The sequence below is a fragment of the Tachypleus tridentatus genome, chromosome 10 (genome assembly GCF_004210375.1).
Source record: "Tachypleus tridentatus isolate NWPU-2018 chromosome 10, ASM421037v1, whole genome shotgun sequence".
Lineage (NCBI taxonomy): Eukaryota > Metazoa > Arthropoda > Merostomata > Xiphosura > Limulidae > Tachypleus > Tachypleus tridentatus.
In genome coordinates this window covers 55820404-55846213 of record NC_134834.1, presented here as the reverse complement: position 1 = coordinate 55846213, position 25810 = coordinate 55820404, and the positions used below count along the sequence as shown (strand labels likewise).

At 30.5% G+C, this 25810-nt stretch overlaps 1 protein-coding gene across 1 annotated transcript; it reads left to right on the top strand.

Moving 5' to 3' along the window:
- Window positions 1-937: 937 nt before the first annotated feature.
- On the top strand, window positions 938-25571 carry tilB (touch insensitive larva B). The gene is made up of 15 exons (XM_076461521.1): window positions 938-1070; window positions 3303-3396; window positions 3903-3976; window positions 8705-8782; window positions 9517-9613; window positions 10898-10973; window positions 12781-12831; window positions 15098-15157; window positions 15936-16033; window positions 17129-17215; window positions 17797-17874; window positions 18350-18415; window positions 20710-20881; window positions 21057-21160; window positions 22332-25571. The coding sequence occupies exons 1-15, from the start codon at window positions 1061-1063 to the stop codon at window positions 22522-22524; spliced, it is 1338 nt and encodes a 445-aa protein (XP_076317636.1). The 5' UTR covers window positions 938-1060; the 3' UTR covers window positions 22525-25571.
- The last annotated feature ends 239 nt before the right edge of the window (window positions 25572-25810 follow it).

Genomic DNA, 25810 nt, shown 5'->3' with positions numbered 1-25810 from the left:
TAACCGTCATTATGACTGTAATATTGTTTTGTTAAATATAGTTTTATTAAGAAAGGATATTGCATGTATCACTGTTGTTGACAAACATCATAAATTTGATCCGTCTCTATATTTAATTAACTTCTAAATTAAAATTAAAATTTAACTCAGCTTCAGGCGATTTGAAATCACAATATGTAATATAATAAACTAAAGGCTCAGCTGGGATAAATTATAATACGTAACACTGCAAACACATTTTACCTATTAACATAGAAAAATAAAATAAAATGATTTAATCCTTCATTGTAGCTCTTTATATTACATTGTGACTTTATGGCAAGTTTGATGGCAATAAAGATAAATAAAATATATTTTTCGCAGAAGTAATTATACACACGTATACACATACATCTATAAAGTCAAATGTTAGATTGATAATTCAAATTAAATATAACTGAAATACATAAAATTCTTTAATGTGAATATATGTTTATGGAAATGGTTATGTATTTCGATCTATATTATATGAGAACTGTTCTTAAAAGTTGTGACATACATATATCAACAAACGCAGCCCTTGGTCTCAATATATAGCAATTTACTTCATAAGTCCAATTTGTTTTTGATATTTTTTCAAGTATGGACATACTCTTTTATTTAGTTGGGTATTTCAGGAAATCAATGAAATACAAGAAACATTTCGAAATAAAAACTGCTACATTCATTGTTTTTCTAATTGCAAACTCATGTAACTTTGCATTTTGTTCTACATTTACTGCATTTATATTACGTATTTTGCGTGACAGAAGGTGTGCGTTTATTCATGGAATCGTCACGGCGTCCCTAGCAACGAATTGATTTTGTATGTCTGCACACAAAGCGCCAAGCAAAAGCTAAATTAAAATATCCGCATTTTGACAAGGAGTTTTGCATATATATATATATATATATAACGATTTCTTGATCTCTGCTGTAAATAGTAAAAGAAGGAAGCTGATCTTTTTATTGATAATTTTTTATTAACAGGTAGAAAACAACGATTCTTACTAAGACTAAGGTTCACAAGTAACGGAAATACATGGTTCGAAGTAAGTAACCAAAGTTGAAGGTTATTTATGATTAACGTAGGATTTTTACTATTATCATTAGTAATATAACAGACTTTTAGGCCTACGTTTGTTATAATAAAGGAAGGTGCATTTTTTGTGAATTCTTAGAGTTATGTTCGCACCAGATTTAGCATTTATGAGTATTTTACCCACCTTATTCAAAAGTTCTAAACACAATTAACTTCATTGAATATTAGCTTTAAGTTTAAGTTAATAGTTATGCTTCATTCGTACATGTTATAACGTACAATGCTTGTTTTGTTTGAAATTAAGCAGAAAGCTACACAATAAGCTATCTGTGCTCTGTCCACCATAATTATCGAAACTCCGTTTCTAGTGGTTGGAGTGGGGGACACGTTTATTGCAGCTTGAAAAGGCTATTATCGTTACTTATCAGCCTAAAGTTTAAACGTTTATTATCAAATCACAGGAGTTTATTACCTCATTTAGTTGTAACTTAATTCTATCACAAGTTCCAAATTAAGATTAAGTATAATTATATTTTTAAAATATTGCTAAATTGGAATAATTTTGTGTGTAGTTTCTATTCATCATAAAAACAATACGCAAAATGGGCCATAGCGAACCTTCCAATAAAGAAAAGTGAAACTATTATTAACACAACAAACCTTTTTTCACCGTGAAGCAATACTTGATTGATAACAGTGTTGGACATTTTGAATGTCTTATAATGTTAAACTGATTTGGTGATCCATGCCATCAGTCAAAAATCTTTTAAGACTGCTAAGACGGTCGCCTGATTTACACCCAACAGAGAATTTATTGATTGAAATTAAATGTCACATTAACATGATCCATCTGAAAACAAATATCAATAAACTGAGGTATTGCCTCTTGAAATCACGTGGTCAGCAGAGAAGAAATGAAAAAAATGTTGCAATAGTTTCGTAAACATGAGTATTATTGTTGAAAAATGAACAATTTTTCACAAAGAATTAAATATATTTGATATAGAAAGTGTGTATTATAACAGTACCGTAAAGCAGAGTTTCGATACACGTGGGATTTACAAAACAAATTGTCCATTGTGTAGTTTTTCGCTTAATTACAAATAAAATTTTAAAAAGGTGACGAAAACGTTTTTAACAATGAATTTGACACGAAATATCCTTGCATAATGTGTATAATTTATCATATGATTGCAATCAAACAATAACATCAGAAGTCAAAAACAAGAAAAACGTGAAACTTTGTCAGGTGTTAGGTAATGCAGGGCTCTTTCGGCCAATGTATATGTAGTTTATGTAGGTTGCTGTTTGAATAATTCAAAACTGCTGTAGTGTGTTTAAGTGCAAGTTGATATGGACGTAAGTTTACTCTAGAGGGAAAGAAAAACGCAATACAGGTAGAAGCTCCCACCTATACAGTTATTTTAGGATCAAAGTCTTAGTCGCAACAGGTTAAGTAAAATACTTGAGTACAGCAGTAACTTTGGAATTTTAGTGTTGAAATTCATGTTTCTTATTACATCTCTCTTTGATAAATGTTGTCGGATGAACCTGCTTATTAAAAATGTAGTTATAAGAAATATATTGCATAAAAATGAAATATATTGTTATAAACTATATTATTAATACTGTGATTTATATGCTAGCTCGAGGGCTCCTTACGGTAGGTTCCAGCGAGTCCTAGAATATTTGGGAATATGAATTAGCTTTTATTTAAGTCAAGGGTAATGCTTCATTTGTACAATATATTATAACGTATAATGCAGCTTCGAGAGGCAATATCGCTACTTATAATCTAGTGTGATAATGGTATTTTAATCTGTTATTAAAATCAATGATACTCGTATAAAGAAAACTAATTTTCCAAATAATAGTATTTTTGTTAATAAAAATTGAATTGCCTATGGTTGTGATTGATACTGAGTTACGTCAGTGGTTGTTTCAAGGAATTAGACATGGTACTTGAGCATTATTTCCCTAGGACGTAGACGTTGGTTTAGTTTGTTTTCCATGTCTAATATTATATTTAAACATTATCTACTCACTAGTTCACCAAGCGGTCATCCATTTCAAACTACTGGTCGTAGCTTTTGTTTAATTTTGAAAATGTCTTCGGAATCGACTATCATTAGAAAACAAAAAGGAAGACGTTATTACGTTTTATATTGAATTGAAATAAAATTATAATAGCTGCTGAGTTTCATAAACATTACTGGTGAGTTAGGTATTTATGGTTATATAGTTTCAGAAGAATTGGTACGGAAACGGGCAGAACACAATGAAGGAGAAATTTTCAGTCTTGAAGAAATTTCTCTTCATCAACAAAATATTGAGAGGTAATTTTTTCCTTGTTCTTGGAAACTGATATATTAGGTGTGCAGTTAAATTATATAAGTCAAGTTATATAATAACCTTACTTGCAGTTTTCAGTAACGAAGACAAATGCTCAGTTTGCAGCTGGTATTCTTACACAGATATAGCGTAGCGAATACTTAAAAATGCATTATATCATATTTAAAAGTATATACTAAAATCAACACCAAGTTGTTATCTGGAATTTAAATAAAGAAAAGTTCTTAATCTAACTATATTTTCGCAATAGTTAATTACTTGTTATAAGAATGTATTAATAATAAACTCATTTACATATGAAACCAAATTAACAATTAAGTCAATATATTAAGAAATCCGGCCTATTCCATAAACGTATTTTTGTGATTAAATTATTTTGAACATCATTAAGGTTTTGAATTATTATTTTTTATTTTTACTTATCAGTTGAAACTAAAGAAAATAGTGTTTTTCTTTAAGTTAATTTATTCTACATGTGTGTCATACTTAGGTTAGAATACATAGACAAATGGTGCCGAGAACTGAAGATTCTTTACCTGCAAAACAATCTTATCCCTAAAATAGGTGAGTTCATTTAATGTTTAGTTACTGGTATTTTGCATATTATCACGGTCTTATAGTAAAAGCAGTTAAGCTTATTCTAATTATCAAATAGACATAGATGAATCATGAGTTTTTGATTTAATGGCAGGTTATTAATATATAATCAGCTTAAATGTCAATTATAAAATTAAAACAATCTTTAAGATAGAGAAACAATTATTGGGTTGAGGAATAATTCGTGAGCGTTTTTTCAAGTTAAAAAAATATATTCATAAATGAAACGCTTTCGCAAAATATTTCATGTCATTTGGTAGATAATTTTTTGCTCTAATAGATGGTGTGTCTGATTTTCATGTCTTTAATTTTTGCTTTCATTTTAGCTCATTAAATGGAATGTCAAGTGGACAAAATCGAGCATTTTCGACACCATCTGCTTTTCGCATTTAATTTCTTGCAATTTCATTTAAAACAATGCATACTATATACCTAGGTATTACATGAAATAAAGTATCATAATAAATATTTTGGGTGTAATGTGTTCATGCATTGAAGTATTGTATAGTCTTGCATGTAATGCTTGAATGAAATTATTTAAAAACGCTCACGAATTATTCCTCAACCTAATATTTGCATTTAATTTCCTTTGAGCATTTAAAAAAGACGAATTTTTAAGATTGGGGTTTTGAAATGTTTGAATCAAATTTTGCACTTAAAAATATTATTTTTTAGATTGTTAATAACATTTGAGGAAAATATCAAAATAATATTACCGTTTTAATTACTTGTACTTTTAGTAAATGCTTATATGAAATTGTATATTATCTAAAGAAGTGGTCCGGCATGGCCAAGCGCGTTAAGGCGTTCGAGTCGTAATCCGAGGGCCGCGGGTTCGAATCCCGATCGCACCAAACATGCTCGTCCTTTCAGCCGTGGGGGTGTTATAATGTTCGATCAATCCCACTATTCGTTGGTAAAAGAGTAGCCCAAGAGTTGGCGGTGGGTGGTGATGACTAGCTGCCTTCCCTCTAGTCTTACACTGCTAAATTATGGACGGCTAGCGCAGGTAGCCCTCGAGTAGCTTTGCGCAAAATTAAAAAAAAACAAATCTAAAGAAGTTAAACCCGTAAAAGAGCTGATTTAGAAACGGCTGTCCTGACCTCGTATTATATGTTTTAAACCTAAAATTTTAACTTTTTTTTTATTTTTCTTACACCATTCACTGACAGCAAGATTTACGCTTTTTGTTTGTTTGTTTTAGAATTTTTGCATAAAGCATGCCGTCTCTAATTTTTAACTGACGAAAAAGAAAGCAGCTATAATTTATATAATGAAACTTATTGGTGTACACTATACAGCAATATTGAATTAATTTGTAGGTGTTTGTATTTCAAAACAAATGATTGTGTATTTCTGTTTTTATTATACTATTTAGTATTACGCTAAAATATACTGCAGTTCGTATACTTCAGTCTGTGTTACTCCTTTTCCTTCTTTATCTGCTTATTACAGTATTTTCTGTATAATATCACTCTACATAAATAAAATGAATGCAGAAAATAATGTATTAATATTTCGTTTTGCACAAATAATTTTAAAAATAATTTTTTATATACACATGTTTTACAAACATACAATCAATACTGGGGCTTGTACTTGGTCTGGAGCTGAATGTGTTATCGACGGTTCAAGATGAGCGAATTAATTTGTGTTGACACACAGGCACACTTCCACTTGACGTGAAACTAGTTAACTTCTTCACACGTTAGTTTTTTTCGCTGAAGTTATACGATTTCTTCGTAGAAATACTAACGTCCAAAATTAATTCACTGAAGTTAAACGGTTTCGAATGTACCAATTTTCCTGGTTAAATATCTGTATCTTCCCCATTGATAAACGTTACAGCTTTCACGGTTTACAGTATACTGACTGTAGCAAACCAACATTGTAATAAAATGTCTCTTGGCGCGTCGATTTATAAACTTTTAGGGTGAGATTCTCGAAAGTTCAATAAGCAATAATATTCAAAGATAAGCTAGTGCTTTCGTATATATATATATATATATTGTTGATTCTTACACTCAAGAATCTTCTACGGATTTAGAGAATAGGCGGAAATTGCGCAATACACATTTAACAATATAAGTTGCATGCACTTCTAAATATATATTAAACTAAAACAAACATAGATATTAAAATTAATATACAGTAGTAAAGCCGTTACAATCATCATAACTTTCTTTGTCAGTTTCATTTTCTCCTGAGTTTGTATAAGTATCAGTTGCAGTAAGAGATAAAAATGTTATTTATGTTCATTATGTAACGCTGTATAGTCATCACTACTAAATCCACTGCCATCTTTAGAATTGTCAATAATATATTAAGTTATTACGCTTTTTGTCCTGGAATTCATTTCACTCACTGCAAATTTATTAGAGAAGAAATTCCAGAAGAAGGCTAAAACTGGAATAACTTTCACACTAAAAGAAACAGTTTTTCGTATGTATGAACGATGACTTCATATGAGCAATAGGTTATCGCATATTCTATCGTATAAAATAGCTTAATGATTTTGCCTGTTACAACGCTCAATGTAAAGAACTGACCTTCCACAAAAGTAGGTGAAGTCACACATATTTTTCTATGTGACGTACACAGAAGACTCCAGCAGTAATTATTGAAATTAATTGCAATATTGACGGTATTTTTAGTTAAAAGTATTGTGTGACTCCTACGTTATTAGAGACCCTGCAATCACAAAGTCGTGGAAGTACCTGCAAGAAATCTGGTGCGCAGATAGCTTAAGAGTCTGTTTATGAAATGTTGAAGTTCCATGCGCAATGGTCTGGCGTGGCCAGGTGGTTAGGGCGTTCCACTTGTAATCTGAGGGTCGCGGGTTTGAATCTCCGTCACATCAAACATGGTTGCCTTTTCAGCCGTGGGGACGTTCTGAGATAACCTTTCGTTAATATGAATTTACACAACTTCTGTCCAATGTACGGGTACTCCAGCTAGTAATAAATAATGTAGTAAACATCAAGATGTGACATAACGTATCACCTTCTGTATATTTATATTAATTTTAAATAAGATTTACTTAGCTGACTGTACTGTATCTTGCTGCTGTATACGAGAGTAATGAAGGATAACGGTGTGGTTGCCAACGTCGATCATCTGAACTTTAGTATTCAGTCCACTATATACGAACAACAATCTTGTACAATAGATGCAAATATCAGTCTCACTATTCATTAGTAAAAGAGTTGCTCAAGAGTTGGCGGTGGATGGTGATGTCTAGCTACTTTTCCTCTAGTCTTGCACTGCTAAATTAGAGTCAGCTAGAGCAGATGACCTCGTTTAGCTTTGGGCAAAATTCAAAAACAAACAAACCATATAACAAATGTTCGCTCTGTATTATGCTGCATTCTGTTATTATAACATAATAAGCAAAGCTGTTTCGTAACTCAGTATAGAAAGGTCTGTAAAACACATGCATATTGATACGAGTTTGTTTTCCTTATAGCAAAGTCACACTAAGCTATCTGCTGTGTCCATCGAGGGGTAATGACCCCTGATTTCAAAGTTGTAAATGCGGAGACTTATCGCTGTCCCAATGGGGGACCATATTGATACGCAGTTCTGTTTGTTGTGTCCATGCAGAAATACATGAAAATTTGCCGTTTCACATTTAGTGTTTTATTGTTTTTATGGGCGTTTTGGCATTTTCTTACAATTACATATATATAAGGGAAGCAACTTTTCATATTCTAAGATAACCTTTCGTTAATATGAATTTACACAACTTCCGTCCAGTGTACGGGTACTCCAGCTGGTAATAAATAATGTAGTAAACATCAATATGTGACATAACATATCACCTTCTGTATAATTATATTAATTTTAAATCAGATTTACTTAGCTGACTGTACTGTATCTTGTTGCTGTATACGAGAGTAATGAAGGATAACGGTGTGGTTGCCAACGTCGATCATCTGAACTTTAGTATTCAGTCCACCGTATACGAACAACAATCTTGTACAATAGATGCAAATATCATGCATCACTTATGAAACATGGCCCTGCATGGCCAGGTGGGTTAAGATGTTTTCGACTCATAATCTGAGGGTCGTGGGTTCGAATCCCTGTCGCACCAAGCATACTCGCCCTTCAGCCGTGGGGGCGTTATAATGTGATGGTCAATCCCACTTATCGTTGGTAAAAGAGTAGCCTAAGAGTTGGCGGTGGCTGGTGATGACTAGCTGCCTTCCCTCTAGTCTTACACTACTGAATTAGTGACGGCTAGCGCAGGTAGCCCTCGTGTAGCTTTGCACTAAATTTAGAAAAAAACAACTTATGAGACAATCCTTACTGTGTATTTCACTTATTTACACTCTGGATTGTAAGATGTAAAGTGAAAAATATTAACCGCTAGCTCATTTATAAGTTTGTTTGAAGGTAAGCACAAAGCTATACAATGGGCTATCTGTGCTCTGTCTACCACGGGTATCGAAACCCGGTTTTTAGCAGTGTGAGTCCGCAGACATACCGCTGTTCCACTGGAAAGGGATCTGTAAGTCACGCCAGTAAATGTTATGTTTAATTACTGTACTTTAACATAATTGCGTTGTTTATTAAGATGATTGTTAGCAGTGTTTACTGCAGTGGTTAGATCACTGTAGTATGTTGAAATGTGAAGTAAAGACAAAGGGAAAGTATCTAAATGTATGATCTTTGCTCTTCTTCTTGGCACAGAAAATGTTGGAAGATTGAAAAAATTAGAGTACTTGAATCTGACTTTAAATAACATCACTAAAATTGAGAATCTAGAAGGTGAGAATTAGTCACTTCAATCAAAGTTGCAATTTAAGTGAAAGATAATTTGTTTAATTTATAATTATTTATTATTCGAATGCAGACTAATTAATAAAAAGAACTTTATCTATATTAATACTAATAATTATTAGAGAATATTGAAGTTGATATACGTTCTTAATTTATGTAACTTATATTTATTTTAGTGTATAATATATATTGTATACTACCAATAAAAATAATATATTTGAAAGTAAAAAACAACAAGGAATGTTTCACAATCTATGAAATGTTCAGTGATATAACTTTTTAAAGATGTAAAGCAGCTAATTGTAATTTACTCTAAAAGTGAATTGCTGTATGAAGGAATAATTGAAAAAAAAACATATGTGGCAATTGTATAAATAAGTTTTTAAAAAGATTTGACATGAGTCTTACAAACTACAAATAATTACCAATGTCTATTTATAAAAAAAACATCAAAAGCAGACATAATATAAAATATAAATTTTATTCATGAATGATAAGTTGAAAATTGAGTTCATTATAGAAATATTATTTTTATTGTTGTAGTTCCTTAACAGTTAAATTTGCATACTTCCTTCTGCTATTTTCATTTAAGTATTGCTGTGCTGATAAGTTATTTTTAAAATTAAACAGTTTTCTTGATACACTTTTTTGTTTTAATTTTTTACATGATATACTGAATTATTGATTCACCTAATATATCTGTGTGATATAACTCTTCAAAGGGTGTGAATCTCTGAGGAAACTAGATCTAACGTTGAATTTTATTGCCGACTTAACAAGCGTGGAAAGCCTGCGGGAGAATTATAATTTACGTGAACTGTAAGTTAGATTCTTTTCTTTTGTTCTAAAATTAAACATTTTGAAATATGTCTGTGTATTCATTAACAGCTAGGTAAAAGCTTTTATTGTGTATACAATTTATGTGTAGGTTTGTGACGTATTCAGAGAGCTGTCGTATTTGACAAAACTGTTCATAAGTATATTTTATTGTTCCTATACTTAGAGTACGTTTACATATATATAAAAGGATTTAAAATTTGCGTTCTTGAGAACATAAGAGTATAAAATGGAGTCACAAATGACAGATATATTTATAACAGCAATTTATTAAAGATTAAGAAAATACACTGAAATTATATGAGATGTTACATATATATATTAACGTTGACGTACGCGTTGTAAAATATATGTTTAATTTGATAGATAGAACCAAAGAGATAGAGTTGATCACGTCTTTTTTTTTTATAGTTTGTTTAGGCTTGTGGTGAGGGTATCCAAGACTAGGCTATAATATTGTTGTAGTGTACATGTGTCCTTAGTTGTTGGTCAAGGATATATAAGGAGTGTTTAGAAAGAACAAATGTCAGAAACAAGAATAATAATTTTATAGAACTGTTTTCTCAGAAGACAGTGAAACTAGGACGTTGTATACTAGAAGGTTGTATTAAGCTGACCTTATCTCGAATTATAAATTATAGTAATATTGATTTGTTTCGTGTTCGCTGCAGCTGAACAGCGAGCAAGAACTTCCAACACTGATATATATATATATATAATACGTAAAAAAAACCACCAAAAAAACATCTTATCAGTGTAGTTGGAGTGGTCCGACATTACCCTTGTATTGTAAGTCAAACGCTCTAACCACAATTAGGTAAAGTAAATATAAAAACTTATAGTTTAAAATATATAGGGATAGAGATACTGATAAATACGTTAATTGTAAATATAGATACTAAAAAATATATTTAAGTTAAATTTGAATTAGAGGAGAGTTAGCAACATCAATAATTGATATTTCATAGTTTGCCCCCAGTGGCCCAGTGGTATGTCTGTGGACTCCCATCGCTAAAAACCATGTTTCGATACCGTGGTGGACAGAGTACGGAGAGCCCATCGTATAGTTTTGTGCTTAATTCTAAACAAACAAACAAATTTCATAGTTTGTATGTGTTTTCATATTATAAGCTTAAGCAATTGAGAATCTTCACAAAAAGTTTGTGATTGAAACTTAAATATAAACATTTTGAGTTTTTTTTTTATTCGACAACAATGGGAAACCGTTATTTTGTTGATGAAGTATTTTTAAAATAATATCTGCAGGTATCTCACTGGAAACCCTTGCACGAATATGGAGGATTATCGAGCTTTTGTTGTAGCCACGTTACCACAGTTACAGGTTAGTAATAGTCAAGTATAATTATTAATTGTAATATTGAGATATTTATATTTAAGTGTACAATGTAAAAAGAATAAGCAAAATGACTGAATTATTCAATCATGCCCGTGCGACTTTAATGTGGTTGAACTATTTTTCATATGACATGCACATCTAAAGAATTGACGTTGGTCTTCGCAAACAAGTTTATGAAATTTATTATGCACTCGTAACGTTACCTTGCATATTTTTCAATACAACAGATAATTGTTTCCATCCACAAGATGGCTTATATAGAGCTAAAATTTGCGTTTCACAGTCGTGATAGCTTTGAGCTGAACAACAAATAAACAAATTACTTCCGTGAGACAGGAATTACATCAATTTGCCTTTATTAGAAGACATATATTCACTTCTCTAGTGATTTAAGTATTTATAAGTGAAATACACTGTTCATAAAATACACATTACAGCGTGTTAGTTAGTTATCACCATTAGATTCCATCAAGGAACATTGGGCCGCAATCGCTTGCGGATTCTTCAACAGGTATTTAAGTGAGTAGGTTGTTAGCCCACTGCACCGAGCCGTCCCTAATTTAGTAGTGTAAGACTAGAGGGAAGGCAGCTAGTCATCACCACCCACCGCCAACTCTTGGGCTACTCTTTTACCAACGAATAGTGGGATTGACCGTCACATTATAACGCCCCAATAAATTCATTACGTTGCGTGACCTAAGAACTGATCTAAGAATCTTCACAATCAATAAAGCGATTTGAAAAGACATTTTCAAAACAGCATTCTTGCTTATCAGTTATGTCGTTAAAGGTTTTGTAGAATAACACAACCTTTTCAAAACTTTTACGTCTAGACTTTAATTTCTTAGGAATTGTTTAAGGTAATATTAAACCACTGTAGTGCATTGATCAAATTTAGTTTTACCTCCAATAATATTTTCAGTGCAGACAAAATAAAAAAAATCTACATATAATATAACATTACGTCATCAGTTAAGAAACATTAGTTAATTGTAATTATTTAACCATCACATTTATCGTTGTTGTAACTTCTTTTTTTAAGTCGTATTATTATTAAACTCTGTTCAATTTTATCGCGACTACTTTTTGGCAGTTACTGAGGATTTGAATTTTTAAGACCTAATTATTTGTATTAAGTACACCACGTAGTATGTTTAATATATATATATATATATATATTGTATATTACACTTAAGATGGTTATGTGTTAACTAACAGTGCCAATATACTAGCTATTTACTTTTAAGCAAAAATATTCAGCAAACATTAAATGTGCGACAATTTTAATACATTTTTGAAGTTAACAACTAGTTTAAATAAAGTATATTGTGCAGGTTATTTACTGCTGCTTGTATCAAAGTATTGAATATAATGTTTGATTTATCCAGCTTTATTACCCTTATCATCATACATATGTTATAGGGGTTGTTTTGCATTTTAAGCTTATTTTATCTATTTAGGATTAAGTAGCCTAACCTTTCTAATGTGACCGAACCTCGTGATATGTTGTCCTGGTTTACGCCAAAAATACAGTTAAAAGTAAGGGTACCAAACTGATGAAACTATGAGTTATAATCTTTATAAGTAAGAACAGTATATTTAACTTGCTATATTCATTACCGGACTTCTTTTTTATCCAAGTTCTTGCTGTGTGTAGAGATTAATATAAATTGCAATAATTTGAATTTCTTGATTTTAATTCCAACAATTTGTATAGCATTGTTTTTATTGTTCTTTAGCAATGATAAAAGAGTATGTCATAGTTATAACACAAAATCTTTTTCCTTTATAGTACTTAGATGGTAGAGCAATTGCAAGATCGGAAAGAATTAAAGCTTTGCAGGTAAGATTTATTCAATAAAATATACTCTTCAAAAAAAGAAACGCAAAAGGGATATTTTTGTTATTTGAAAGAGAAATATATGTAATAACGTTACAAGCTCAGAGTATGTGATGTTACACGTGTTAAGGCACTGATTGTCAGACCAAAATGACAATAAAAGTTGTGCACTTTGAAAACAGAGGAAAACATCGGATTTTTCGCCAAAACGCATGCGTGTCCAATAAATTTGTTTGAGAGATCTGCGTGTTCTGCAAGTGCAACATGTGCAAAATCCTTATAAAAGTGACGGGTTATCGGTTTCCATAGCTCAGTGTTAAGCTACCGACACGCAATACAGTTACGCCAAGACTGACTGAAGCACAACGCAACAACGCCATTGGTCGATGGTAGGCAGGCGAATCTCGATCAGATGTTGCCAGAGCTGTGAATGTCTACCCAAGCATCATCACAAGGCTATGGAATCGTCACCAACAACATAGATCAACTCGTGACCGTTCACGATCTGGCAGACCTCGTGTGACCACGCCCGCACAAGATCGCAACATCCGGTTACGTCACCTTCGGGATAGAACCACCACTGCGACGTCTACTGCCTCAACCACACCAGGGCTGTGTAGGATTTCCGATCAGACCGTACGCAACCGTCGACGAGATTCTTAAGCCCCATGTGCAACCCACCATGGTGAACGTCAACGACGTTTTTCAACATGACAACGCCCGTCCTCACACAGCCCGACTCACCACTGTCTTCTTGAGACACCACAACATCAACGTTCTTCCCTGTCCCTCCAGATCACCAGATTTAAACCCCATCGAACATCTTTGGAACGAGTTGGACCGACGGCGACAACCTCAACCGCAGACTCTACCTCAGCTTGCAGCAGCTTTGCAGGCTGAGTGGACAGCCATTCCACAGGATGTGATTCGTCATCTCATCGCTTCCATGGGCAGGAGATGTCAAGCAGTTATTGATGCTCACGGGGGGGCATACTCGTTATTGACGTTGAGTGACGTTAAACTTCACCTAGTGAGCGTGGACTTCGCCTTTGCAGACTTTGGATGTTCAGCAGTGAATGTGCAAAGTTTCACACATGTCATACAGAACTACCCGGAATAAACTTGTTAACAATTTGTCTCATATTTTGCCTTTTGCGTTTCTTTTTTTGAAGAGTATATGAGAGAACTCCTTAGAATAATGAAGATTAAGCCAAAATGAACGAAATAACATAATTATAAATCTGCACAAAAAGTTTGTTACATTAAAATTGAAGCAAATAGTTCAACATTATTTTATTGAAGAATTACCATTAATATAGCAAAGAATAGTCTCAATTTTGTAACTTAAACCTCCCCAAAACTGACAGTTGTGGCATGTATATATATTAATGTTTAATTTTAATATTTCAAATGAATGGTCAATCGAATAAAACAGTTTTTATTATTTTAATCACGGGCTAAATCTTATGCTAAATGCCTTGGTCAGAGACCTCAGAGGTTTAGGCACAACCATTCTAATTTCGAACTACCAAGAAGATGTTGAACAATCAGGGAAATATTATAAGTGTAGTGAATGATGGTAAGATTTAAAAAATAATAATAAATAACCTTAAGGTTAAGATATATTATGAGATAACCTAGTTTAGAGCCAAATGCATAAAACTTATCATGAAAGTACAAATATCAATACAATTTTAAATTAAATCGTTTCTTAATTTAATCAATGGAGATTCTAAATTAAGAAATCAACATTTTTTCCCTCAATTTTGTAGATTATACATTTCATTTTATAGTTTTAGTACAAAGCCTAACAACAATATTTGTTTATACTTTTTTTGCTAAGCAGTGTAACATAAAATGTTACCAAAATACAGTGTCTTTTCTATATATACAAAAGAACCACTTTTTTTCTATGTGGTTTTTTGCTTGCATGCCTCATTAAAAAAAGCACATATACACACTCATGTGTGTCTATCTGTAATTTAAATTTGTAATGTAAGGAACCACTACTTTTAACCGTAGTTTTTTGTTAGTGTGCTTTATTATAAACATGCATGCACTCATGTGCACACCTCAGTGTACATTTAATATGGCTGCAGACTTTAAGGTTTCTAGGTTTTTTTCCTCTTGGAGCTATGATGGTCACAGGAACACCCTTTTATTATTTTACATTATTGATACCGCTATATAAATTTTTCTAAATATTGCATTTTATCAATATTTTAATGGGATTGTATTAGTTTAATTTTTTTGGCCTGTCTATCCTTAGGTATACAGCAGAATGAGAGATAATATTTTACAACAACAAAAAGAAAATGAAACAAAACTGGTAAAGTTTTTGTTTTAATTAATTATAAATGCTTTATTTTAATATTAAGATATATTTACAGATTTCACTTGTGAGTATATTTCTTCAGTCAAAATAAGAAGCTTTTTTAGATTGTACAGGGTGTTCGGAAAGTCACTGTGCAGTTTTGTAATCATATTTTATTCAGTCTATTTCAAGCCAGCAACTGATAGCAGTGTTTAGAAACAAAATAAGAAGGATCCAGGCCTGTATTGATGCCAACGGGGTTACTTTCAACATTATTTATAATTGTCAATCATATTTACATCCTGTATTTCTATATTTAAACATGTCTGTTAATAAATATACAAGTGCACAGTGACTTTCCAAACACCCTGTAGAAGTTCTTTAAAACTTAGTAGTACAAGCAGCTCAATATTTAACTTGGAATAATATACTTCAGCTAACTAACAACTGTACCAGAATTAATTTATGTAAAAGATATACAAGTGGCCTATATGACAGCTTAGTTTAAAACTTTATTTGATGTTACTAGAATATCTTGAAAAATGCTCTGAAATTTGGATGTTTAAATATGAAAATACATTATAATGAACTGTTGTTTGACTCTTGCATGCATAGATGTATTGCCATTTTCACAGACATAAAGATAAAGGCTATAATATGGGTTCATTTAGGCTCACCCAGATGAACCACATCTATAAGCTAACAAAGATCTTTTTTAAACATTCAGACTCTGAAATAATAAACTATCTAAAATTCAACATGCTTTAACAGATTATTATTTACTTCTGTATAGCAGAATGATAAAGAAAGAAAACACGAAGGTTACTGTGACAAAGAGGCAACCATCACTGAAGAAAATGAGATTACACTGAATGAAGATGAGGAAGAGAAGTATGTTCCATATATGTATATCACTTGTGTTGAGTATAATGCATATTATTTTCAATGTAATAATACTGTTATAAAACATTTGTTATCAACTTTAAAAGCTAGAGTCAATCATTAAGAAATTCGGTTCTTGTGTTACCTGAAAACACAAGAATAATAAAATTTAGTAAAATTTCCTTCCAACAGTAATTCAATATTATAATTTTTATATTTCTATGCTCATCTCTTACAGTGAAATATTAATTTAAATTTGATTTTCCCCTCCACCTTTTTGCTTTTGCTAAAAGTCTGTTATTTTAACTGGAAAATAAGTTACGTACAGAAGACTTATTTTCAGTTCTAATATAATCAACATATACTGGGAGAATTGGTGAAAGTTATATTTACCGAAGTTTTAGTTGCAAGCATAAGGTTGGAAGGTGTGATATATGCATGAAATGCAAATATTGTGAATGCAGGTGCAATGGGGTTCTTTTTGAAACTAAAGCAGTCAGAAAGAATGGTTACCCAAAAACGTTAGAATCAAATAAAAATATCAGACAAACTATAAAACAGAAGAAATAGCAAGAAGAAGAAAACTTAATCTTCTCACAGTAACCATTTGTTCAACAGTTGACAGACTTTTGTGTGACAGATCATGTTGAAAAACTTTCTTTTTGTTCCTACCAAGTGCACAGAGTATCCTAGATTCTACAAACACAATGAAACAATAATCAAGGTGAACATAGAATGATCACAAGCAAAAGTAGCCTTAATGATTTGGAAAGACCTTTTTATGATGGTAAAACAATGTTTTGGAAATATTTTATGCTTATCAAAATAAAGAACTGAACCATAAGCTATTACAATGCTTTATATGAGATACTGATCTTACAATTTTTGTTTTGTTCAAAGTTGTCACCAAAACAAGAACTTCTTTACCATCAGTTGATGCTTTTTGTGGTATTAATTACTATGTTTGCTGTACACAGATATTAAAAATAAGTATTTCATGTGCACTTACTGAATAATCTGTGCTTCAAAAATTGGAAATGAAATGTCAGACCTTCATGAATATTATCATGCAGCAGCTCTTTTTTTTTTATCATTATTATTAAGATTCTGGACAGAAGAAACCAGCTACACACCACAGTCCAGACTTGAAATCTATAGACATACAGAAAGAATTCGACAGAAACAGGAAAGGTTTGAATATAGAAAAATATAATTTATTTTATATCATAAACATACTTAGCAATCACATTCATCTGTACAGGTATCTCTCATGTTTATTTACATTATCTAATATCCCACTGCATGATTTTAAGAGTTACTGGAATTTATATAAATATATAATGAATCCTATCCTTATTTTTGCCTAATTAGCTGATAAATAGAAAAAAAACATTGTTTCAAGTGCACAGCAGCTAATTTAATTTATTATTCTTTTTTTAATATTTTAACAACACAGTTTCATTTTTATTGCTCTTTTTTAATTTTTTTCTACATGATTTGTATTTTTACTTTTTTGAACAACACTGTTATATATTCTTCTTTTGGCAAACTAGTATAGCTTCTATTTTTCAGAATTTTTCACAGTTGATAAATAACTTATGCACTTAAATGAAAAGCTTATGAAGATTCGTTATTTACAAACAAAGATTAAACACAAACTAGACATCAAGACTTTGTTTTCAGAATTGTAAATTACAGATTATGAAATAGTGAAGAAAGTATACATCATCAACACATTTAATTTTTATTAATAAATCTTGTTTTTGTTGCAGCTCTTTGAAAAAGAAATCCAAGCCTGAGAAAAGACTAATAACAGATGACGGAAGGATATTGAACGTAAATGAACCAAAGTTAGAATACCAAGATTCTCTTTTCATAAAAATACAATATTTTTTACAGCAAGTTATCATATTAATTATGTTAATTTTTTAAAATATCCACAAGAAGAGTGAGCATACTTCTGTTACAATTAATCCACAAAATTTAGGAATATTTCTATCTTTCTTAGAGGTTTTTGGAAGAGAATAAGGCAAGAAAAAGAATGTTGGAAGCCACTGATTTTCAATAAAGCTTCCCTAAGTATTGTCCCTTGATGGACTTACATGCTAGATACTGAGTTTCAGTTTCCCTTGATAAATACAGTGCAGATAACGTATTATGTGTGAGATCTTGCATTTAAAAGAAACAAACAACAAAGATTTAATTACCAAAAAGTAATTCCATATTTTCAATTTTACTCATCCAATTTTCTTTTAGCTAATTGTTCAGTTTGGGAGTAGATTAGTGATAAAATATCATGACATGCTGTTTATTTGTTTTGAGCAGAATCAAGTTTAAGCTGATGGAAAATGAAGAAAATGACCACCTTATTCTGGAATTGGCCATTTATAGGTCAGTAGAAATTTTAAAGTTTAAGGTGTTTCTTTTTTTTTTGACAGATGAAATAGATAAAGCAGAAATGTAAAGTATTTATAGTTCTTGGTTATGAAAAAAATCATGTCAGAACATATATTCCTGCAAACCTGTTTATATAAGAGAAATACTTACGTAACTGTCACTACACCAAGAATAGCCCAATAGTTCATTCATGACCCATTTTTGTAAAAAAAATGATCCTGTTGCATACTTTAGACTTGGTTATGAAGGTGAAAACCAAGAAATTAAGGTGTACAAGAGTTTGAAGTGAGTGCTATTGACCAGCTGTTTTCCCTCTAGTCTGTCAGTTCAAAATTAAGGATGGCTAACACAGATAACTTTTGAATAGCTTTAATTGTTAAAACAACAGGAAAATTGAAGTATTCAAATAACTAACAATAAATAATAAGATAAGAACTAACTAGACAATTATATAACAACTAACAAAATAGAAAAGGTGGTATTACTGTTTATATATGTAACCTCTATTTTTTAGATAATTTCTTCTTTAATTTCTAAACAATATCTGTAAGACTTTCATAGAAAAACTACTGAATCTTACATTTTCTGATATTTGGCAGGATGTAAACACAGATGAAATATTTCACTTATTCTTGTCCAAGAATCATTACAAAATTATGAAAATCATCACAAGCTTTAATTCCTTTAGCATTTGATTTAATAATAATTTTCTGTTAAAAGTGTGTACAGTAAAAACTTGTATGTTAAGAACAACATATGCCCTTTTTGTCTGCAGATAAAGAAGTTTTTCTCACCACTTGGCTGTTGAACATAACAAAAAAACATGTCTTCCACAAACTGTACCTAATGTAATTTCAAAGAACATGGTATTGTGAAATTGTAGCATTGAATAAATCCACTTTTAAGTTTGCTTCATATATTTTCTTTGACACTAAAACAGGACTGTAAACGTAATTATCATACTTTATCTACATGGTATTTTAAATAAAGATGATCTATCTCTGTTTATATATAGATACATACATTTTTCTTACAAGATGAGAAATGAAACAACAGTTCAGTAAATGCTATACTTCACAAAATAATTTTATATGTCCTTGCAAAAAATTGTTATAGCAGGCACAGGCACTATTCATTAAAATACAGCATTATTTCTAGTAGTAATTGTCTTAATTATTTGAAATTTGTAAATTTTGACTTATTTTACAAGTTTTCAAAATTTAACTATCCACAAACTGCTGGTTCTGAAAATGTTTTTAAACACATGGACTCATAGGAAATACAAACGTGCAATTATTTAAATAAACAAGTTATCTATTCATACAAGTTGTGAAAGCTTTTAACTGGGCAGATTCTTATTTACAGTAAATTACCTCAGTTTGACATAAAACTCAGACATCTGTGATTCTCTTCCTTTTACTCCATCTTTTTCTTTTATCCTGCCTTCATCTTGTGTAGAAACTCTCTTCACTTTAGCAACAATTGGAAGTTATCTCATGACCAGGATTTTTGGACACTTTATGTGTCAGCAGCAGTTTAAATGAATACTAAAGATAAGACTTTCAATAAAATGTGGAATGATTTTTACATAGAAATAATGAAATTCATAAAAATTCAGGGTATTACAGTTTAGATCCAACAAAACGTAAACCAGTTTGCAAATACTGAAGCATTTCCATCTAACATGAATACATCTTGAAGTAAAAGATGGTACAGAAAATGGCAGCTAGAGTTAAATAAGAATTGTAGTAATAAAGATAGGGCTGAAATGTCCTTATTCAATCATTGACATTTCAACTTGGTGAAAATACTTTGTTTATTCATAAGTTTCATTCAACTTAATTAACTCTACATTTATCGTAAACCCACTCTTGCTAATTGGGGTGTCATATTGCAAATGTTGTTCTTTATTTAACTGCATTTTTATTGTGGTTATCTTAGGTTGTAGAAAACTGTATCTCAATATAAAAAAAATCATTGTAAAATAGTTGCCATAGCTAAAACTCTCATCAAACAAAAATATTCTTAGGTGAATATAAGGGCAATATGATTGTGTATTATTAAACTTGTAAATTAAATGGTTTTCTTTCATATGAAGACAAAACATATAAAATAATTTTTCATTGTGCATTTCTTTCCCCTGATCAATGATTCAATCAACTTTGTTTACAGTTTTTCTCTTGTGTGAAAAATAGTAATTATACATTATGGTGAAAACTTTCAAATAACTTAAGTGAGTTGGTAAAAATGAAAATGATATTTCATACCAAGCTATATGAATCTCTTAGATATATGGACACCTCTTTAATAGACGTTGACATACAACCTCATTATGTTCGAGTTAAAATTCGGGGCAAGGTGTTTCAGTTAGTTCTTCAAGAGGAAGTTAGACCTGGAGCATCAGTTGCTCAAAGGTCTCAAACTACTGGCCATCTGCTTCTCACCATGCCTAAAGTCAAGGTAAGGCCATGGAACAAATTTTATCTTTATCTGCCCAACAACTGATAGGTAACCTGATTTTAAATAACTACAAATACTTCTTTAAATTATTTTATACTTACACTTTAAACAAACCTTACATGAAGAAAATATGTATTAATGATAAAGTTTTCCAAAGTTTTACAGTTTCTTTCAGAAAAATGAAGAAATAAGGACAGCACCTTTTATTAAACATAACACATCATGGCATAGAACAAGAGAAAAAGGTAATTCAAGTATGAAGTCTTGTCCAAGTAGCAGGTAAAATATTCTTGATTTCAAACTAACAAGATATTTGTGTGTGCACGTGCAAATGGAAGTATACTTTTTATTTTGTGCAGTTGAGATTGTGTATTTTCTGTCTCTCCATGTTTTATTCAAAATGGCATTGATACATGTACAGATCCATTACTGTTTTATGTTATTTTGTGTTCACTTTTATTCATAGAAAAATGTTATGCTGAAATTCTTGTGATACACTTTTACTACCATGTTATTATTTTAATGAAAGGCTTTTTTTATGACTTGACAGAAATTAGAAAAGTTTTGTTGAAAAAAAAATCACATTTTTTAAAATTGTTCTTTTGGTTTATTAAAAAAAGAAGTTATTAGTGCATTTTCCTACAATTAACACTAGATTTAAGTCATGAAATAAACACTATTTATACATGATAGTGAAATTTAAATATCAGAGTTGAAAGTAGCCTATATACTTTTAGATGTTATAAATGTGAAAAAGGATGTGATTAGGTTTTAATACTTAGACATAAAACAAAAGAGCAGTTAAAAACACCTAAGTTATATACAGTTCTAAACAATAAAGTTGTGTTTGTAGGGAATTTTACCGGGCATATATTAAATAAAAGATTTAACTGAAAATAACAGTCTTCTCATATTATTCCTAACTGCCTTCTCTCCACAAAATCAAGAGTGATGTGTGTATGTTTCCATAAAATACCACACTCCTTACTGTATCCCTTAAAAGTTTTAGGGATAAATAAAAGATTTATTGTCTAAACCAGATTACAGATCTAATACATTGACCCAACATCATTCAAGCATGGAGAGAATCGCAAAAAGAAAAAAAAATGTTGTATTGTCATTTGAATTGCAGAACAAGTGTGAATGTGTTGAATAAACTATATAAATATCCTGTACAGTGAGGTTTAATTTTTATTTTAATCAAAATGTGAAATATTTTTAATGCCCTAAAATCTATATAATAATTATGAAAGATCCTAGTAAGGAAACATATTGTCATTGTACTAGTTTCTCAATTAAATGCTTGTTTTAAAGAAAATTAATCTATTAATGCCACTTTTCATAGAAAAAAAATTATTGTTCACGACTTTTACCATCCCGATGTTGAAAATCTGAAAGTTACAATACTTTTTCAAACTCCATTTGTTGAATTCAATGACTTTTTTAACAGTACTTCTGGAAATGAGAAATTGGAAGTTATTGAAGACTTGTGTCCTATGGCTGTGTTGGACAAAATAACAGAAATAAATAATAAACAATCAAGAGAGAAAACAGATTCACTGACTCTCAGATTGCCACAAACTCAGGAGAGATGTAATTCTGAAGATTTTATAGATGATCCAGATGTTCCACCATTAATTTAATAGTTACAAGAACATAATTAGTAAATAATTTTTACTAATATTTAAAATAACCAAATTAGTTACAAACAAAATATTAGTATTGGATGAAAAAACACAAGGTTAAGATAGTTAGATAGTATTTAATGACATTTATATATGTTAGTTTTGTACCACAGGTATGGTGACCAGACATTCCAGTTTTATTATAGACATCAAACTATCAGTAATATTGATTCACAAATGCAATAAATGTACATGATTTTCTCATTTTTGTAATATGCCCAACTGTCCCAAAAGTTCCATTTGTGCATAGTAAGTTGTAACATGCATTCTACTGCCATCAAACTCTACCATACATTTGATTTGTGTGTGGTGAGAAACCCAGATCTGTATGGGTTTTTTAGTTAGTAGTATTATAGTAGATCTAGAACAGTTGGTGAATGTATGGTGAACAGTTTAATTTAACAACAGAGATTGTTCTTTAAGGTGCTTTTATTACTGAAAATATTTAACCTATCAGTGTGTCAAAATCTTAAAAAAAAAGAAAGTGTTTTTCAAATATTTTGAAAGCAGGCTTGTGAGTTAGATAACAAAGTATGCTATTTGCAAAGCTTTGTTTTCAATTCCACACAGTGGCAAATTGTACATTAGGTATAACACTGTCAAGGAAAAGCACAAGAACCATTTTGAATCTAGGAACAAGGGTTGGACTGTCCTTTTTTTTTTATTTGGTTTAGAAATCTGGTTACTGTAACAGTGTTTATAGCTTTTGTCCATTTGGTAATCACATTATTTAATTATAAAATCATGTATACATCTAAAATTTCCCATTGATATTTAAAACACATGTAAACATATTAACTGAAAATTCCTGCTGTGCACCTTGATGCAGTAATGTGTTTTAACAGTTGATCTAAATATCAGTAACTTTTTACATTTGGTAACAATATGATTAACAGTTATATTGAGTTGAACTAATGTCTAAATGTAATTTTGCCATTATTAACAGAATTGTTTTGATTTGTTTGTTTTTAATCACAAAGCTATACATAGGGTTATCTGTTCTATAACCACCTGGTTGTTAGCATTTTAAGCCTATTGACTTATGGCACTGGAGAGACATTTTTTTTACATCTGTTGTACTTGCTTGTCCTAATCTTACATGTTACAAACTGATAAGAAAGATACTGATATGGTGAAAATGTATTAAATAACACACATTCCAGATAAATTATTTTTCCTATGAATTACATGTAAAAATATTTTAATAATAACTACAAGTATTATATTTATTTTTCACATTTAAAAGTTGATTTTCAAATATCCAAATATGCAATGATTACTGTAGCTGGATTTTGTTTTTCTAAACACATGTAGAATAATAATAATAAATATTAATGAACAATAATATCATGACCAATTTTTTTTAACTTTTAAAAATATCTAAATCATAGAATTTTTGTAGCACTACACTGTATTTTTTACATGATATTTTATGTAAACAAAAACGTTTACTTCAACAGTTGATGGCTTTCATCCTGATACTGCTTGTAAAGTTTCAAATCATCTTTATTAGTTTAACATTGTGCTTTCTTAGTATATACACTATTCTTCTTCTGAAGACATTGGTTGAAGCATAAGATATTACAACATTATTTTTGAAGCTCTTGGTTATTTTAACACTGACATAGTATTATGAATGCTTGACACAGTATTAAGATAACTGATGACCCTGTGAGCAATTATTAAAAAGCCCACAATATATTATTTAAATAAGACCAAAAATATCTGATTTAAGACAAGTTTTAAAATGTTCCATTAAACATTGTACTTATGTTATTAGGAAGTAAATAATTGTCATTTTTATATAAAGCATTATTTCTTAATGAAATAAATATTTTGCCAAATATTACTTTATAATCTTTATCTAATGTAATGTCATTTTATGTGTTTTGGTAAGTTGAATTTGTAGTTATTATTATAAGGAAACAATAACTGATTCTTTGTCATTACCTCTAGTCTTAATTTTTAACCTACCACTATTTTCTAAGGCCTATAAAGCTTGCAAAAGTACTGGTAATTGGACAATTTAATTGCAATGTAAGTGTTATTGGAGTCAACATTTCATTTATTATTTGCTTAGCATTCAGAGCAAAACACAGTGAGATATGTGTGACAGTGTTTATTCAAGTGAAAATATTAACATATTATAAACAGTATATAAATTTAATAACTTAGTAACATGGAGATCAGGTGCATTTGACTTTAGTTAGTCATTCTAATATGCAGTAAATTTCATATTTTTGGCATTGTGTCAAATAATATTGTAACTTTGACTATTTACATCTTTGTAATTCTCAGATTACAAGTTGAGTGCCTTAACCACTTGGTATAAGTTTTGAAGAAACACTACACAGAGAAAGATGTAAATAGTCATTCTAATATGCAGTAAATTTCATATTTTAGGCATTGTGTCAAATAATATTGTAACTTTGATTATTTACATCTTTCTCTGTGTAGTGTTTCTTCAAAACTTATACCAAGTGGTTAAGGCACTCAACTTGTAATCTGAGGATTGTGGGTTCGAATTCCCATTACACCAAACATTCAGCCATGAAGGCATTATAATGTGATGGTCAGTCCTACTATTTGTTGGTAATAGAGTAACCCAAGAGTTGACAGTGGGTGGCAAGAACTAGCTGCCTTCCTTCTAGTCTTACACTCCTAAATTAGGGACAGCTAGTGCAGATAGCCCTTGTGTAGCTTTGTACAAAATTCAAAAACATCAAAACTTCAAGCAATGATAACAGAACTTTTACATGAATTTATGACATACAATATACTCATGCATGTCACATTTACAGATTACAATAGCTAGTTAAGTAGTGAAATGATGTAGTGGAAAACAGTACTTTAGAAAAAGAAATGTACAAGTAATAAAATTGTTAATAACAAAATGTCCTCAAATGGCCTGGCACTGTAGTTTGCATTAAATTATTTACGTTTGTCTTGTAATAATTAAAGTTCAGTACCATTTTGTACATGTATTATCATTATATTTAGTTAAACTGAATAAAGCTATATGTACAATGATTTTATATTCATGTTTGTTTTTAGTGTCTCATACTTTTACACCTATTCAACTGAAGATTCTTTCTTTTATTTATCAAGATATTTTGTAAGTTTATTATGTAGTATGTAAGATTTCAGTTATAATTATGTTTCCTTAATGTATCTTTTTTTCTCAAGAACAGTTCATGTACCATTTGCTCTGTTTTTAGCTAACTTTACAATATTCATGAGTATA

Bases quoted from the DNA above. Each gene is read 5' to 3' on its own strand.
- tilB (XM_076461521.1), top strand. The intron at 3,977-8,704 runs GTGAGTTCATTT...TTCTTGGCACAG, and splicing joins CAATCTTATCCCTAAAATAG to AAAATGTTGGAAGATTGAAA. The intron at 10,974-12,780 runs GTTAGTAATAGT...TTTCCTTTATAG, and splicing joins CCACGTTACCACAGTTACAG to TACTTAGATGGTAGAGCAAT.